Consider the following 19683-nt stretch of genomic DNA (forward strand, 5'->3'; position numbering starts at 1 on the left):
CTGCATCACCCACTGAGGATCTGCAGTGCAATAGAATTATATCACAGTGACTTTCACTTTAAGGTCATAGGTCAAATAAGTGCAACATTTTCAGTTCATTTTTGTCTGGGCTGTAACTTTTTAACTGTCCAAGATATCTTGATGAAATTTGAAGTATACCTGCATCACCCATAGACAGTATGCAGTGAATTGTCATTAGGTCATTTTGACCTTGACTCCAAGGTCAAAGGTCAAAAAGGTGCAATTTTTTCAGGAATATTTTGTACGGCCTGTAACTTTTAAACCATTAAGGATATCTCGATTAAACTTGCAGTATAACTGCATCACCTACAGATGATGTGCAATGCAAAGGCATTAGGTCACTGTGGCCTTTAACTCAAGGTAAAAGGTAAAAAAGTCTGATTGTTTCAAACATGTAAAGTTATATGCCAAGGGGATGCCAATGGTCCCTCATTGTGTCTAATTTTGCTTAACCTTAGTATGCAAGTATATTAAGGCATTGTCAACTCTATCCAAGCATCATTTGTGACTATAAGGTCAGTTATGAGGACTCCTGTCATGGTCCCAATTACAATAAGAGCTTGTTCATATAAGCATTGCATAATTTAGCAGTAGGCAGTTCCTCAAATAATAAAGTCAAATAAGTGCTAAGTTAAACATATCCTGATAAAACTTGCAGTATATCTGCATCACCCACAGAGAATGTACAGTGCACTGTCGTTAGGTCACTGTGACCTTGACCTGAGGTCAAAGGTCAAATAAATGCAAAGTTGTCAAAATATATTGTCGGGGCTGTAACTTTAACACTATTTTGTTCTCAAAATTAAATCTCTAGGTTTTTTTAGAACAGTATGTTACATGTATGATTAAAAATGAAATTATTATATAAATGACACATCCTTAAAATTGTTATATTACGTTCATTATTTGACATCTACCTTATACCGGTAAAATAGCCTGCATATTAATTATCCCCAGCTTTCTCCGAAAGTTAACCGATTTTCTTCAAACTTGGTCACAGGTTTAAATGCCTTAAGGGCTCGGCAAAGTTTCATGACCATTTTCGGCTGACCCCATTTGGCGGAGTTATGGCCCCTTGAATAATCAAAACATCATTATCTGCTACGTTTCGTTTCCGTGCAATAACTACAACAAATGTTAAACAATTTCCTTCAAACATGGTCACAGGGTTAAATGCTTTAAGGGCATGGCCAAGTTCGATGACCACTTTCAGCGGACCCCATTTGGCAGAGGTTATGGCCCCTTGAGTAACGAAAAACATTATCTGCCGTTTCTGTTAATTAACTCCCGCAAATATTATCCGATTGTCTTCAAACTTAGTAACAGGGCTCAATGCATTAAGGGCTTGGCCAAGTTTGACAACCACTTTAATCTGACTCCATTTGGCGGAGTTATGGCCCCTTGATTAACGAAAAACATTGTTATCTTCAGTTTCAGCTTAATAACTCTAGCAAATATTAGCAAAATTCCTTCAGACTTGATAGCAATGTTTGTGTTCCTCTGTCTTTCCAACCATTTCGCATACTCTTTGGTTTTCGTATGATAATTGCTGTAGATATTGTTCAGATGTTCCAACCAAATTCCGTATGCACATCTGACTCATGCTAAGTTTGCCAACTGATGTGATTTGTGCATATTTACGGATATTCAATGAGGTATAGTTTTTTTTTTCTTCAAGTGTCAAGCTATCGGTTATTTCTCAACAGCACGATACTCACATGTTTAAACCTAACCTCAATAATGTTAACCTACAATATGTCCTGCAAGGGGGGGATATAAATTCCACGAATTTGCTTGTTTGTATAAAGTTTCAAATATGACATCAGATGTGCAAAGAGATAACAATAATGAACACAACTCTTTTATGAAAGAAAGGTCAAGTTTTGCTTGCATCTTCTACAGTATGAAATACTTATTATTAAAAATGAGAAATATATAAAGACATTAATAATTCCAGTCATTAATTTGAGGAATAATTGTTTGATAATATTGATAATGTATCTTATTTTGCAGTTTTATAAGTTTAAGAGAATCTCTTAAAAAACAGCTGAAGTTTGAGGGAGAGATGTACAGGTAGGTTACAACATACAACTAATCCATAGAACAGCATATGTTACCTAGCCTGTATACAGGGAAACAATTTTAACAAATATCCACCCTTCACCAGTAAAATTCCTTTTTTTTGCCTAATATTTATGTCATCCTTCACATGTAATAGCTCTATAATATATATAATTATGTGATGTTTTGAACTTATATTAGCTGTTGTGATAAATTCGTCCTTACTTTTTCGGGCAAAAGAAGCAAAAATTGAACTATGGTGAACAGACAGTTCCTGGTATATAGTAGTCTCCATTAATATTTTTATACAACATTTTTGAAGTTATATTGTCCAATATAATATACATACATATATTTGTTAATTATATCTATTTTACAACCTGTACCACATCAAATGTAACAAAATGCATTTTTGCCTGACAGATTTAATATTAGGCAACTAGCCAGTTTATAATTCAATATTTAATTTGGGTTGTTACTTTGCACTTGCAAATGAATGATCAGACATGTTGCCTTGTTACTTTTTTCTGCGTCATCAAGCAGGCTGCAGCTATGATGTGCATGTCATTATGCAAACTGAAGGCTGAATATTGATTTAAAGGGGAAGTGAGGGGGTAGGAATGGGACATTTTGGAACAATTAGATACATTGTTAGTATAATCCCTTATGATGGAGTTCACCAGAATGTCCCTCTGAACTTTTGTTGAAGATTGAAGTGATATATTTTTAGCTCACCTGGCCCAAAGGGCCATATGAGCTTATGCTGTACTACGGTGTCCGTCGTCCGTCTGTCGTCCGGCCGTCAACATTTTCTTTTGAACGACTTCTGAAGAAGAACTGTAGGACCCAGGGTCATGATATTTGGCCAGTAGGTACATGGGATGTAGTGATGTAAAGTTTCTTCATTAAAATGACCTTGACCTACTTTCAAGGTCACAGCGGTCAATATGTGAAAATTTCAAACAACAATATCCTAAGAACCATTTGAACTAGAGTCATGATACTTGGGTATGTTATGAAGACCAGCAGTGCAAATATTTTTCTCAATTACAGTGATAAGGTCAAAGGTCAACTTTAAATGCTAGTCGGGTCAACTTCAGGTTAAAAGCTTTAACAATCTTCTTCTCAAGTTCCATAAGGCCCAGGGTCATGATATTTGGCCAGTAGGTACCTGGTATGTAGTGCTATAAAGTTTCCTCATTATCATGACCTTGACCTACTTTCAAGGTCACAGCGGTCAAATATGTTAAAACTTCACATGAACGTTTAACAGTGTTTGATCCCTAGCTAGTGTGCTGGTAGGGGTGATTTTGAATTCTTGTATTTTTGACCTCTTAACAGAGTCTTACCTTGGGAGGTAACATAGTTTTAGGTACTTGTTTTCCTTCGGAAAGCCCTTGGTGAAAATGTAATCTGCTTCCAATTCAGTGTTATATCTGTGCTTGAAAAATGGGGAGTGGGAAAGGTACTTTTGGTGTTACCACTATTTTAAAATAAACAAAAGTTTGTGAAGTTTTATCAATCAAGGTGCATTGGTTTACAGCGAGGCTTCCACGCTGGCTTCCACCATTCCATACTTCCACACGCCGGATGATGTGGACTTTGGGGAAGGAGTACACTTGGTGGTGTGTGTTCACGGCCTGGACGGTAAGTTTTCATTTCTCTGGAACTTTCATTATAAGCTCATTCTCGGGAAGTCAAATTAAACATTCTAGTATTGAGATTCTCACCATGAAAATATTAAACAGTAGAGCCGTGATAATAAAGTCAGCTCAGTTCATTCTCAGCAAAACTGGCTAGGTTGTGATACATCTGGAGGTATAGCCGAGACTATTTCATGTAGAAAAATGCCAATCAGTTCTCAAAACACTGGCTGAATAATTATATGATGGAGCAACGGGACTAATGCAGCTAGATAAAAAGTCTGCATTGTGAGACGGCTGTTTTAGTGGTGGCTGATTGAGGCTAGTTAGCGGGACAAGTGGATTAACAAAGCTGGGTAGTTGGATTACCAGATTATATAATTAGTGGTAGCTTGATTAGGGAGTCTAGGTAGTTGATTAACCAGATTATATATTTAGTGGTAGCTTGATTAGGGAGTCTAGGTAGTTGGTTAACCAGATTATATAATAAGTGGTAGCTTGATTAGGGAGTCTAGGTAGTTGGTTAACCAGATTAATTGTAGTCAGATTAAGAAGGGTAGATATAGTGGGACAAACAGATTAGTGGTGGCTGGATTAAAGAGACTGAACAGTGAGACAATTGGATTAGTGATAGCCAAATAAAGAGGCTGGAGATTCCAATGAGATAACCAGTTTAGTGGATTACAAAGCTAGATGTTGGAACTCTGAGTGTATAGTGGTGCCTGGATTAAAGAGGATGGCTAGTTAAACAACTGGAGTAGAGGTAGCTGGATTAGCAAGGCTTGATACAGAGGGACAACTGGATAGGTGATAAGTGGATTAAAGAGGCTTGATATAGCAGGACAACAGGGTTAGTGGTTAGTGGATTAAAGAGGCTGGATATAGCGGGACAACAGGATTAGTGGTTAGTGGATTAAAGAGGATGGATAGCTGAACAACTGGAGTAGAGGTAGCTGGATTAGCAAGGCTTGATAAAGAGGGACAACTGGATAGGTGATAAGTGGATTAAAGAGGCTGGAAATAGCAGGACAACAGGGTTAGTGGTTAGTGGATTAAAGAGGCTGGATATAGTGGGACAACAGGGTTAGTGGTTAGGGGATTAAAGACGCTGGATATAGCGGGACAACAGGGTAAGTGGTTAGTGAATTAAAGAGGCTGGATATAGCAGGACAACAGGGTTAGTGGTTAGTGGATTAAAAGAGGCTGGATTTAGCGGGACAACAGGGTTAGTGGTTAGTGGATTTAAGAGGCTGGATATAGCAGGACAACAGGGTTAGTGGTTAGTGGATTAAAGAGGCTGGATATAGTGGGACAACAGGGTTAGTGGTTAGGGGATTAAAGACGCTGGATATAGCGGGACAACAGGGTAAGTGGTTAGTGAATTAAAGAGGCTGGATATAGCAGGACAACAGGGTTAGTGGTTAGTGGATTAAAGAGGCTGGATATAGTGGGACAACAGGGTTAGTGGTTAGGGGATTAAAGACGCTGGATATAGCGGGACAACAGGATTAGTGGTTAGTGGATTAAAGAGGCTGGATAATGGAACAACTGAAGTAGAGGTAGCTGGATTAGCAAGGCTTGATAAAGAGGGACAACTGGACAGGTGATAAGTGGATTAAAGAGGTGAGATATAGCGGGACAACAGGATAAGTGGTAGATGGATTAAGGCATCATACAAGAGACTGTCAAAACTGAGCTTGTTACATTTACCATACAATACTCTAAGGTTATATCATATTGACTGATGTATGTATGTAAAACACTTGATCGTCCTTACAACAGGTAACAGTGCTGACTTGCGACTTGTGCGGACGTATGTTGAGATGGCTCTGCCAGGTTATAGGATTGAGTTCCTCATGTCTGAACGGAATCAGGTATTGTAACAAAAGTGCTGAAAGATGAAGTCTATGAAATTTTTGTCTGAAAATGAATTAATTTCCAGTAAGGAAAGTACATTTTTGTATGTGTCATGTTTTCATGCAAGCCATCTCTGAAATATTCACCTGTCAGGTTATTTGACTTTTGGACTAAAAATCAATTGTCAATATATAAGAAAGTTGTGTTTATCAAGATTCTCCTGTGAGATATTTCTCTAACTTCTTACTAACAATTTGACTCTCAATGAAAGAGAAATGTATGGGTTGTGATAGAAATACCAGTAGACGGTATTTATCACTGTTTATCATTACTGTTTACAGGATACGTTTGCCGACTTTGATTTGATGACTGATCGCCTGGAGTCGGAGATATTATCATTCCTAGATCTGTACGGTATCAACCCTTCTAAAGTCAGGTATGTTTCCATTGCTACTGGAAATACGCCAGATACATTCTCTTTTGTCTAGTTGGTCATACAGTGGAAAAACTTCAGTCGCATCAAGTATGAAACAATTTTTAATCATTGGACATCTGATCATGATATGTTGGACAATGGACTGTCGCTATTTTAGATATTAAGACTTATTTTCAGAGTATGTAGGGCCAATCCAATCTGACTTTTTATGAAATGCACTAATAGTGAGTTAAATTGTCAGAATATATATGTTGTTTTAAAACATTGGTATCTGGTGGTTAATCTTACAACAATTGATATTCCATCTGTGGCAATGATCCATCTTCTATTTCCTTTACAGTCACTCAATGGTGGTCTTAAATACCTTCCATTATTCCAATTGCTATTTTCAATACAGTTATGTTTTCTTATCAATGTTAAATAAAACCTGCTGAATGAAGATTTTCTTTTTATTCATCCTGCATCATAGGAATTTCAGCAGTGGGTTAAAATGTTATTTGTTATAAAAAGGTTTTATGTTGTATATGTGTTGCAGCTTTGTGGGCCATTCCCTGGGTAACATCATTGTGAGATCTGTGGTGTCACGGCCCAAGCTGGCCCACCTGGTGCCTAAACTTCACACATTTTTGTCCCTCTCTGGGCCCCACCTTGGGACACTGTGCATCAGTAGTGGCCTAGTAAACATGAGTAAGTTCATTTTTGTCCCTCTCTGGGCCCATCCTTGGCACAATGTACAACAATAGCAGCCTAATAAACATGGTTAAGTACATGTTTGTCCCTCTCTGGGCCCCACCCTGGGACACTGTACAACAGTAGTGGCCTAGGAAACATGGGGAAGTACATGTTTGTCCCTCTCTGGTCCCATCCTTGGGACAATGTACAACAGTAGTGGCCTAGTAAACATGGGTAAGTACATGTTTGTCCCTCTCTGGGCCCATCCTTGGGACAATGTACAACAATAGCAGCCTAATAAACATGGTTAAGTACATTTTTGTCCCTCTCTGGGCCCCACCTTGGGACCCTGTACAACAGTAGTGGCCTAGTAAACATGGGTAAGTACATGCTTGTCCCTCTCTGGGCCCATCCTTGGGACAATGTACAACAATAGTAGCCTAATAAACATGGGTAAGTACATTTTTGTCCCTCTCTGTGCCCATCCTTGGGACAATGTACAACAGTAGTAGCCTAATAAACATGGGTAAGTACATTTTTGTCCCTCTCTGGGCCCATCCTTGGGACAATGTACAACAGTAGTAGCCTAATAAACATGGGTAAGTACATTTTTGTCCCTCTCTGGGCCCCACCTTCGGACACTGTACAACAGTAGTGGCCTAGTAAACATGGATAAGTACATTTTTGTCCCTCTCTGGGCCCCACCTTGGTACACTGTACAACAGTAGTGGCCTAGTAAACATGGGTAAGTACATGTTTGTCACTCTCTGGGCCCATCCTTGGGACAATGTACAACAGTAGTAGCCTAATAAACATGGTTAAGTACATTTTTGTCCCTCTCTGGGCCCCTCCTTGGGACACTGTACAACAGTAGTGGCCTAGTAAACATTGGTAAGTACATTTTTGTCCCTCTCTGGGCCCCACCTTGGGACACTGTACAGCAGTAGTGGCCTAGTAAACATGGGTTAGTACATTTTGGGATACTTTACAACAGTAGTGGCCTAGTAAACATGGGTTAGTACATTTTGGGACACTGTACAACAGTAGTGGCCTAGTAAACATGGGTAAGTACATTTTTGTCCCTCTCTGGGCCCCACCTTGGGACAATGTACAACAGTAGTAGCCTAATAAACATGGGTAAGTACATTTTTGTCCCTCTCTTGGCCCCACCTTGGGACACTGTACAACTGTAGTGGCCTAGTAAACATGGGTAAGTACATTTTTGTCCCTCTCTGGGCCCATCCTTGGGACAATGTACAACAGTAGTTGCCTAATAAACATGGGTAAGTACATTTTTGTCCCTCTATGGGCACATCATTGGGACACTGTACAACAGTAGTGGCCTAGTAAACATGGGTAAGTACATTTTTGTCCCTATCTGGGCCCATCCTTGGAACAATGTACAACAGTAGTGGCCTAATAAACATGGGTAAGTACATTTTTGTCCCTCTCTGGGCACATCCTTGGGACAATGTACAACAGTAGTGGCCTAGTAAACATGGGTAAGTACATTTTTGTCCCTCTCTGGGCCCCACCTCGGGACAAAGTACAACAGTAGTGGCCTAGTAAACATAGGTAAATACATTTTTGGACACTGTACAACAGTAGTGGCCTGGTAATGTAACATGGGTAAGTACATTTTTGTCCCTCTCTGGGCCCATCCTTGGTACAATGTACAACAGTAGTGGCCGGGTAAGGTAACATGGGTAAGTACATTTTTGTCACTCTCTGGGCCCATCCTTGGGACCATGTACAACAGTAGTGGCGTAGTAAACATGAGTAAGTACAGTTTTGTCCCTCTCTGGGCCCCACCTCGGGACAAAGAACAACAGTAGTGGCCTAGTAACCATGGGTTAGTACATTTTGGGACACTATACAGCAGTAGTGGCCTCGTAAACATTGGTTAGTACATTTTGGGACACTGTATAGCAGTAGTGGCCTAGTAAGTACAACAGTAGTGGCCGGGTAAGGTAACATGGGTAAGTACATTTTTGTCCCGCTCTGGGCCCCACCTTGAGGCACGGTAGAACAGTAGTGGCCTAATAAACATGGGTAAGTACATTTTTGTCCTCTCTGGGCCCCACCTTGGGACACTGTACAGCAGTAGTGGCCTAGTAAACATGGGTAAGTACATTTTGGGACACTGTACAACTGCAGTGGCCTAGTAAACATGAGTAAGTACATTTTTGTCCCTCTCTGGGCCCCACCTTGGGACACTGTACAACAGTAGTGGCCTAGTAAACATGGGATAGTACATTTTGGGACACTGTACAACCGTATTTATTGTCCCTCTCTTGGCACTGCCATGGACTGTAACAGTAGTGGCCTAGTAAACATGGGTTGGTACATTTTGGGACACTGTACAGCAGCTGTACAACAGTAGTGGCCTAGTAAACATGGGATAGTACATTTTGGGACACTGTACAACAGTAGTGGCCTAGTAAACATGGGTAAGTACATTTTGGGACACTGTACAACAGTATTTATTGTCCCTCTCTTGGCACTGCCATGGACTGTATATATTTAAGGATTAACCTTTTATTTTGTTTTGTTTGCGTTTACCGACTGTAAATGCTAGCGTTTGTTTTTAAACATTGACATGAGGTTTGCGGAAAGAAGTTTGCCAATATTTACATATATTCATACGCAGTGAACTGTGTCATGTTCTACACTCTAGTTATTGTGAAATAAACAGACTTGCTTACACTTTGGTTATCGATTCAGAAACAGTGGCAATTGTAAATATATATATATATATATTTACCAGTAATAACTTGGTATTTAGAAAAATATCGGATTTTTTCACACTACTTATGCATGAATAACTAGGATATACTGAAATATTAAGTTACAGAACTACATTGTAATATTTCTGCTTATGTATGATGGTAAAACAAGAAAATGTGTGATCATACTTTTCCTGTCTATGCTACCAGGGATGTGGTTTATGCAGAAGTGGAAGAAGTCAGGATCCTTGCTGCAACTTTCCCTTAAAGACCACAGTGACCCCCGTCAATCATTCCTGTACAAACTCAGTCAAAAAGCTGGTAAGTCCTTACCCTGCTGTACAGTTGTACACAAACAACTACATTTAAGTAAATTCATATCATATAACGTTTGCTTTCATCTGCAAGGGTGTACACAAAATCCAGCAGATATTTGATTTTTTTTTCTGCCTTCTGCTACAATAATGTTCACACTTGGATTGATTGCTAATGTAACTTTTTCCAAAGAGCAGGTACAAAGAAACAAATGTAAGAAATACAAATGTAAATTTTCACTTTTTGTACTTAACTTAAAAATTTCTGGAAAACAAGGTATTTCTTAAAAAGCGCTGAAAAATGATATTATCAGTATTTTTAAAAACAACACATGAAGATATGATGAAAGTTCTCACCAGCCTTTGGTGTTTCATTTTGATGAAACCCTTGAAAAATCTTTTTATGGAAGTCTTTTAAAACCCCTTGTAGTTCTGAAAAGGTCTTGCAAATTGAAATAAAGAGTCATTTCTGTTAATATTGCAGGAGCCATAGGTCATTACAATATATGTTGAGTTATCAATATGTTGCAGAACTTTGTGGTTGATTCAATACATTAAAAATATTGGTATCTTACAATACTTATGAAAATGAAAATAGAAATGATGAGCAACAACACCAACAATACTTATGAAAGTTAGGATTTGTTCATCCATTGTGTCATTAAGAGTATAAATGACTTGTCACTGATCACAGTCCTTTGAATGTCCATGACATTTACCTACTACTATTTTCAATTTGAACAACATCATCTGAAATTAAGAACAAAAATCAAACTAAGGTGTTGATACAATGTATAAACCCTTAAAATGATAGATTTATTATTTGGTTTTTCAGGTTTGGAAATGTTCCGCCATGTACTCCTGGTGGGATCTTCTCAGGATCGCTATGTACCATACCATTCCTCTAGGATAGAAATGTGCAAGGCAGCTCAAAGGGAAAGCTCAGGAATGGGTAAGTAGTCAGTACTTGACTGGAGGTGGGCTAACTGTCAGTACAGGATTTTGGAAGGGAAGAATTTTAAACGGACGATGATTTCCCTGTATACAGTATTTTTTTATGAAAAATAGATGGGGGGGGGGGGGGGGGGGGGACTAGAAGTAATAAGGTCAGTTCCCTCTATTCTAAAATTCATCAGTAATATCTATGTAATGTGTATACATTACCAATTGTGTATACATTACAAATTTGAAGTAGATACTCACATCACTTCTATTATGGACAGGTATTGAAAGTTACTTTCCTGTTATATTCATGTTATTTCCTCCGTATTCATACAAAGACAGTCATATGTTACAGATTATCTAAAAGGTGTTTGAATTCTTTGAAATTATTCCCAGTAATGTTGCAGAAAATTATTAAGCATAATATTACAAATATCACATGACCAATAGCACAGTCACAAGCTCCCTGTGTGGTAATGGAGAGGTCAGAGGATTGAATCCCTATAGTCAAGATGTGTTTTTGTGAAATAGGAAATTGTAATATATATATTTCTTTCATATATAACTCATTGCTGTAATAAATGGGCAAGCCAAAATGCCCTACAAATTGGAAATTTTCATCATGGGAGATACATCATAGAACACTGGGGCTCACTTCAGTAAAACATGGTATCAGTTGTACTGGAATACAGTGTACTTATTGTGGATTTATTTCTACAGGTGCTATATACAGTGAGATGGTAGCCAACATCCAGACACCGATAGTCAACAACCCCAAGTGTAAACTCATCCGTTATGATGTCTTTCATGCCCTCACCAACACAGCAAATACAATCATTGGGAGGGCCGCTCACATTGCTGTTCTCGACTCTGAAATGTTCATAGAAAAATTCATGACTGTAACAGGACTGCAATATTTCAAATAGATAAATAGAGTTTACACTATTCTGCATTTATATTAATCAATTGAACCCAATTATGGATTCAAAGGTCAAAATAAGTAGGCACAGGCTTACTTTGTCGATTTTGAGCCCAAAGTTTAATAGTCCTACTTAATGAAGCTTGACCTCATTTGTTGTTATTTTGAAGGTGAATGATCTTAAATCCGTTTGTTTGTCTGGCTTTAGAGAGTTGATTTTGGTACTGAGATCAATTTGATTTAATTGTTTTGTATCTGTTTCTTTTCAAACTGAAAATTTCATTATATAATTGTTGTGCCAACAAGAAAGGTGAAACTCATAGTGCTTTATACTGGTTATCCTCATTTAATGTTTTAGTCGAGTAACAATGTTACTGATTGTTTCCCGTCAGAAAACATTCTTTTTTTAAGGAAGCATAATTTGCATTAAAACTGATAAGTCATTTTAATGTCAAGTTTTAAAACATTTTCCAATAACCTTCCAACCAATAAATAGCATGAATCTTTAGATTTAGTGATTTTTAACAAGGCAGTATATTAACCTAGAGTATATAGAAATGTCAGCTTGGAAATGACAGAGGGATGATTCTGAATCACGTGAATCAATCACTCTACACATTCCATGATAATGCAATACACTTTGTCAGCATAATAAATGCCAGCAGATGAAAAATCTAATTAATCGGTCTTTAAATTTGTGATCTCGGGACAGATTTCAAACAAACGATTGTATGAGTGATATTATAATGCAAAGCAAATGTGTGCAAAAATGTTGTTGATTTTTTATGTTTATTTTATTTGTTAAATTAATATGTACATTAATATATTATAAGTGTGAAATGATGTGAACACAGAAGTCCTTGGAATCTCACCCTCCAGATACCCCTGTTATTGTATCGCTTGTTAAACTCATATCCACTTCGTTTGTCTTACCGGTAGTTTAATTTGAACTTTTGTGGACTTGATTTTTCCTGTCTAATTAAATTATTGTTGTATCTTTATTTTCATTCTCAAAATTCCTGTCCTTCGGACCAACGTTTCAAAATATGCATAATATGAGTTTTAAAACATTGCATATATATTTTTCATATTGATAGACACATACTGACCAGCATCCTTTATTGCATACACAATTTTCTTCTACCAAGGAGTATCTTTTTCCCATGTTGGACAGCCCCTGAATTTATGCAACCAATTTTGTGTGTATGTGTTAGATATATATTAAATGGCAAAAAAAATGGTTCTTATTTATGTCTAATTTGTGTTTGTTGTCACAAATAATAAGGACATTTTTAAACGTTTTAGCATCACCCTAAAATCAATCTCAATAAGTTGGAAACCAGTCTTATATTGACTCATTCAACCCTGAAATTTCATAATGAACTATTCCAGCCTGTGAATTGGAAGAGTTCAAATGTGTCTTCAGGGGTGAATGACTGAACAGAGTCTAGAGTTAAATCTGGGTATGCATGTAAGATGCTGGATAAAAGGATCAAGATCAGTTATATAGCAGAATTTGTCAAAAAACACAAGTAGGAATTTAATTATTTTGCACATGTACCTGCTATTCAATTTTTGCTCAATTTTTCACTACATTTGCATGCATGCATGGGCTGGGGTTTATATCATTAATTTGACCATTTTTTTTTGAAGATTTTTTATTTATTTAAGATTTTTTTCTTATAAATGGATCATTATTTGTTGCGTAGCATTTTAGCTAAAACAAATCATTGAAAGATTCAGTCTGTAATATTTGTTCGGTGAGTCATTGGTACTGTTAAACTTGAAAAGTAACTTATTTAGTAGGAAAAAACATAACTACTTATATAACCTGTTTTAGAATTAAGTCACTGGTAATAGTCCATTTTAAATATTATATTACGATTATTGAATGAAAATATTAAAGTCTTGAATTTTTGTGAATATTAGACTAAAAACTGAACATTTCTTCAATACACATTGAAATCCCTGTACATTCAGAGGAACTTATTTTCTAGTTATGATATGGGATTTTTTGGTCCATTGTGTCCAGTGAAAATTGATCTACTTAATAACATAATCATTATACTTACAGATACATAGAACATATTTAATTTAACAAGGACTCTTAATGAAAGACATACTTGGTAGCAGATCCGTCGGATGTGAAGTACATTGTATTTATGATGTAAGCTGATTAGGTGATTTTGAAAAATGAAAACGGATTGGGACATTTCAGAGCAGAGCTGGGTAACTAACTCACCAAAATGTTATTGCCCAATGCAACATGCATATTTCATAAAGGGAAATACCACGGGCCCTGTTTGTCATCAGTGAAAGCAATATTGGCAACAATTTGTTTTTTTCGTGCAAATTAGTAATGGGAACTTCAAAGCTTGTACTGTCAAACATCATCATTAGACATTAGTCAGTTTGTTTAAAAGTGGACAAAAAGTTTGAATCGGGTGTTTAATTAAGTAATTCATATGTAGGAACAGACCTGGTTTTCTGGTGAACTGTTTCGTAGCATTTTATTAAATCTTGCCTGACCTGTAGTCATTGTGCTCATTCACTTTCATTTCCTTTGTAAAGTGTGATGTGTACAGGTGGTTAATGTTGTTCCATCTTCAGGGGAAATGTGCAAAGGAAGAGAAACGAAAACAGATATTAATATTTAGAAATAGGTATCAATAATGAATTTTTTAGTATTAAAAAATGGTAGTAGGATTTTTTTGTCCATTAAAATAGATTCCACACATGGGGTTTATTAATGACTTTAAAGCTGTAAAAAAATGTTGAACATTTTCCATAATATTTTCCTTGGTAGTGATTGGGTGTGTTTGGTATCACATGACAGATGATAAAACGTGATACAGACCTGAGAAAGTGATAGTAATGGGTCAATACCAAGTCTCCAACAGAATTTGTTTACTTCGTGTTGATATAACATGGTTCATAAAAGGCATGAAAAGTGCTATAATTGAGGCCAGTGCTTGAAAAGGATTGTGAATTAGTGTTTCCTGGAATAGTGCTAGAATTTACCCAATATTCTGTGAACAGTTTTGTATTCCCTTCTTTGAAAGACTGTTTCAAAATGTTATGTTGATATGAATTTATCATAAAAACTTCATAAATTGTTTTAAATCTGTTGTAATTGGTATCAATTTTAATCTATGTAACATTACTTATCCTTGAATAAAAACAGAAAATTTCAGCTACTTTTTCCAAAGATTGGACCTGGAAAGTTGCAAGAAAGAACTAAAAAAAACTGCTAGAAAAGTTCTTTGGTTCTGTGCAGAAAAGTAAATATGAGGAATGTATCAATGTCAAAGAACCTTGACTTTTTGTGTTTAGTTAGCACATGGCTTTGATTTTAAAGGAGGTATGTCATTGATCAATATCACTCTTTTCTCGGATGGATAATTGACGTCAACAGAGATAAAAAAAAATATAATACTGGTTTTCTCCTAGAAATCTGAGAGAGAAAGCTCAAACCCTACAATTACATATGTACAGGCATAGCCTGTTTGTGTGGTTTATATATGGTTCCATCGACCTGATCTAGTCCCTATATATGTGACCTGCACCTTGTTAGAATGTTATTTTTGTAGAAACTGCCACCATGTCTGTCTTTGGTGCTATATTGTATACTGTCGTTGTTGAACATCAATGTTTCATTCAACTTTACAAATGACTATAAGGAACTCCAAAGACTTCTTTCAAAATATCAAGACATATTCTTGGATGTGCCGTTATTTATTTGAAAATATTTTTGTAAAGCAAAGTTACTTGAAAAAGTTCCAATGTGTCATTTTCATCATTATGAACATTTGCAAAAATAGTCACTTCTTTTTCCTCACAATTTGAGAAAAATCCTTTTTGTAATTTTTGTGTCCATTTTATCCCTATTTGTCATATATATCACCAAATTAATTTTTACATGTGAAGTTGTATGTCTGATAGAATTCTGATATGTTGCCAGTAAAACAAGGCGTGAAAGAGTTTATGTTGATTGCACTTATTATATCACACATTTTACTCAACAAAGATTTTGTGCAAATTTTACGTATATTTACCAGTGCCCTTACTTCTAGGTTGGATGTGTTTGATGAGGTTGAACTCTTGGTAGACAGGTTTAAATGGATGTTTAGTGGTAGAAGGATCAGATATATGTCCCTTCATCAACAACACCAAACTGATTTATACATGCTGTAGTTTTAATTTATAGTTTGTCATATACATTTTGTGATTTATAAACTTGGAGTGCTTATAATGAGATTTTGTTAAATATTTTTTGAAGTTAAAAGTTTTCACTGTGGATAATGTTTTTGTTGAAATGATCAGTTGTTTGTGTGTCATACCAGAAACATACTCTATCTAGCAGTGCACCTTAGCCAGGTCATATTTTGTTCATAATTTGCTCAAATTTGTTTATGAGTGTCTTCTGAAATAAGTGACCCTACATTGTGACTCCACACCTACTTTTTTGAGTTTTATAAAAGAGACTTTTCTAGTAAGGGTTATTCCAGAAGTTATAATATAACTGGGAAGAAGGGCAGCAGGGAGGCACATTTGTGTGACCCCAACCACTTACAGTTATATTTTGTCTTATCTGATAAACTTTTCTAGTTAGGGATTTTCTAGAAATTTACACATAAGGGGCAAGGAGGCAGTTTTTTGTAGCTCCGACCACTTTTGGTTACATTTATTTAGTTCTATGTAAGAGACTATTTTTGTAATGTTTTCCAGAAATAAAAAAATAGACGAATTATTATGGGGGAATTAGAAGGGGGAGGTGGGTTTTTTAATGACCCCACACCACCACCTACAATTTTCTTTTTTCTGGAGACCCATTTAACAAGTTTATTCATATCTGCAATAGCCCTAGCCAGCTGTATGTTTGGCAAAGAGATAAATATAACTGAAAATTCAACACTTGAACCAACAATTAATCTGCTTGGAAAATAGTCTACACTTCATTTAGGTTGTTTACTCGAATTTTAAAATTATTCTCTCCAGTTACCAAATGAGATAAAAATACCACTAAACAACTCACTGAATTTCTTGCTATACAATGTTTTTTGTTAGTACATGTATAGGCTATTCCAAAGTAATTTGTAATTAATATTTCAGTTTTTAGTATAATTGTCATCTGTACATGTGCTGATAAGATTTTTTCTAAAACCCGTACATTTAACATGTGTTGTAACCTACAGGTATATGTATATGCACATAAAATAAGTAAATTAATGTTTAATAAAAAATGTCTCCAATCAGTTATTTATAACCTCAAAACCTTTACCTGTGTGCAACAATACTGATCAGCTTTATGAGGTACATTAACTGAGGTCCTTTGCCACCAAGAGAATTTACCAATAAAGCCTTTTGTTTTAAATTCTACTTACAAGTCCTGCTGTCAGTAGCTGTGGTAGAACTGATGTAGTAGGCCATTTTGTAGATGCATATAGTGTTTTATTTTTTGATGTAGTGCAAAGATTCTATTTTTGTGGAATTTTTTGAACTTCCTCCTCTACATGAGAGTTAATGATACTAATTAAGTACAAAATGTATATCTAAATAAATGTATACAATTTTACATATAAAGTATGTTAAATCATTTTACAGTTTCATGTGAAATTGTAAATTAATTGTATAGTTTCTCATGAACATGTAAATTAATTACAAAACTTGACATGAATATGTAAATAGATTGTACAATTTTACATGAATATGTAAATAGGTTGTACAATTTTACATGAATATGTAAATAGATTATTTAATTTTACATGGATATATAAATTAATTGTACACATTCACATAAATCTATATAAACTAATTTAATTAAACATGAACATATATAAGGTAACTTAATGAATGCTGTATTGTATGTACATCTTGTATTACCAGGTAAAAACTATATTTATTTACTTGACATTTTACTGTGCAACATTGTAGAGTCACAACATCACTTAAGCCGAAGTTAGGGAGTATTATACTAAGCTTGATCATATGAGAAGTTCCTTGTTCCTGAATTAAAATTGTATATGGAGTTCTTCCTGAATATAGGGTAAGAGGAGAGAAAAATAATCTAGCACCACACACCTCCTACATTTTGGTATTTCATTGTGATTAAAGTGGAGAATATTATTCATTTGAAATTATGTAGGTTTATCTGATAATAAATGGCTCACTATTTCAGTTTAAAAAAAAACCCCACTTTTATTGGGATGACAATTATTTAGAAAGCTTTGTTTTTTAACTTGGTTTATGTTTGTATTGGTAAATGGTATCAGTAATGAAAAATAATTAAGTGTGTCCAGCTAATGACATCTGTGTCAGCAGACCTGTTGTACATGTTATTAATACATACACATGTAACATGTACACCTACACACTACAATGCTTGTTGTCTTATAGGTAAAGAGTACCACAGATTGTAGTCTCAAGGTAAAGAGTACCACAGATTGTTGTTTTATTGGTAAAGAGAACCACAGATTGTAGTCTTAAGGTAAAGATTACCACAGATTGTAGTTTTAAGGTAAAGAGTACCACAGATGGTAGTCTTATAGGTAAAGAGTACCACAGATTGTTGATTTATAGGTAAAGAGTACCACAGATGGTAGTCTTATAGGTAAAGAGTACTACAGATTGTAGTCTTAAGGTAAAGAGTACAACAGTTTGTAGTCTTAAGGTAAAGAGTCCCACAGATTGTAGTCTTAAGGTAAAGATTACCACAGATTGTAGTTTTAAGGTAAAGAGTACCACAGATCGTAGTCTTAAGGTAAAGAGTACCGCAGATTGTAGTCTTATAGGTAAAGAGTACTACAGATTGTAGTCTTAAGGTAAACAGTACCACAGATTGTAGTCTTATACGTAAAGAGTACCACAGATTGTAGCCTTATAGGTAAAGAGTACCACAGATTGTATTCTTAAGGTAAAGAGTACCACAGCTTGTAGTCTTAAGGTAAAGAGTACAACAGTTTGTAGTCTTAAGGTAAAGAGTCCCACAGATTGTAGTCTTAAGGTAAAGTGTACCAAAGATTGTAGTCTTATAGGTAAAGAGTACTACAGATTGTAGTCTTAAGGTAAACAGTACCACAGATTGTAGTCTTATACGTAAAGAGTACCACAGATTGTAGGCTTAAGGTAAAGAGTACCACAGGTAGTAGTCTTAAGGTAAAGAGTACCACTGATTGTAGTCTTAGGGTAAAGAGTACCACAGATTGTATTCTTAAGGTAAAGAGTACCACAGATCGTAGTCTTAAGGTAAAGAGTACCCCAGATTGTAGTCTTAAGGTAAAGACTCCCACAGATTGTAGTCGTAAGGTAAAGAGTTCCACAGATTGTAGTCTTAAGGTAAAGAGAACCACAGGTAGTAGTCTTAAGGTAAAGAGTTCCTCAGATTGTAGTTTTTATGTAAAGTGTTCCTCAGATTGTAGTCTTATAGGTAAAGAGAACCACAGATTGTAGTCTTAAGGTAAAGACTCCCACAGATTGTAGTCGTAAGGTAAAGAGTTCCACAGATTGTAGTCTTAAGGTAACGAGTTCCACAGATTGTAGTCTTAAGGTAAAGACTCCCACAGATTGTAGTCGTAAGGTAAAGAGTTCCACAGATTGTAGTCTTAAGGTAACGAGTTCCACAGATTGTAGTCTTAAGGTAAACAGTACCACAGATTGTAGTCTTATAGGAAAAGAGTACCACAGATTGTAGTCCTATAGGTAAAGAGTACCACAGATTGATGTTTTATAGGTAAAGAGTACCACAGATTGATGTTTTATAGGTAAAGAGTACCACAGATGGTAGTCTTATAGGTAAAGAGTACCACAGATGGTAGTCTTATAGGTAAAGAGTACCACATATTGTAGTCTTAAGGTAAAGAGTTCCTCAGATTGTAGTTTTTATGTAAAGTGTTCCTCAGATTGTAGTCTTATAGGTAAAGAGAACCACAGATTGTAGTCTTAAGGTAAACAGTACCACAGATTGTAGTCTTATAGGTAAAGAGAACCACAGATTGTAGTCTTAAGGTAACGAGTTCCACAGATTGTAGTCTTAAGGTAAAGTGTACCAAAGATTGTAGTCTTATAGGTAAAGAGTACCACATATTGTAGTCTT

The 19683-nt window shown here is 35.9% G+C and overlaps 1 protein-coding gene across 1 annotated transcript in view; it reads left to right on the forward strand.

The window, feature by feature from the left end:
- LOC110464447 (protein FAM135A-like) overlaps window positions 1-15843 on the forward strand; it is a 41503-nt gene extending 25660 nt beyond the window's left edge. Inside the window, exons 14-22 of the mRNA XM_021519665.1 lie at window positions 2035-2094; window positions 3626-3729; window positions 5508-5599; window positions 5924-6018; window positions 6554-6640; window positions 7006-7070; window positions 9627-9737; window positions 10566-10682; window positions 11393-15843. Of these exons, the coding sequence (XP_021375340.1) occupies window positions 2035-2094; window positions 3626-3729; window positions 5508-5599; window positions 5924-6018; window positions 6554-6640; window positions 7006-7070; window positions 9627-9737; window positions 10566-10682; window positions 11393-11598 (937 nt within the window). The 3' untranslated portion in view covers window positions 11599-15843. The remainder of the gene's footprint in view (window positions 1-2034; window positions 2095-3625; window positions 3730-5507; window positions 5600-5923; window positions 6019-6553; window positions 6641-7005; window positions 7071-9626; window positions 9738-10565; window positions 10683-11392) is intronic.
- The last annotated feature ends 3840 nt before the right edge of the window (window positions 15844-19683 follow it).

This window comes from Mizuhopecten yessoensis, unplaced genomic scaffold (genome assembly GCF_002113885.1).
Source record: "Mizuhopecten yessoensis strain PY_sf001 unplaced genomic scaffold, ASM211388v2 scaffold10989_1, whole genome shotgun sequence".
Lineage (NCBI taxonomy): Eukaryota > Metazoa > Mollusca > Bivalvia > Pectinida > Pectinidae > Mizuhopecten > Mizuhopecten yessoensis.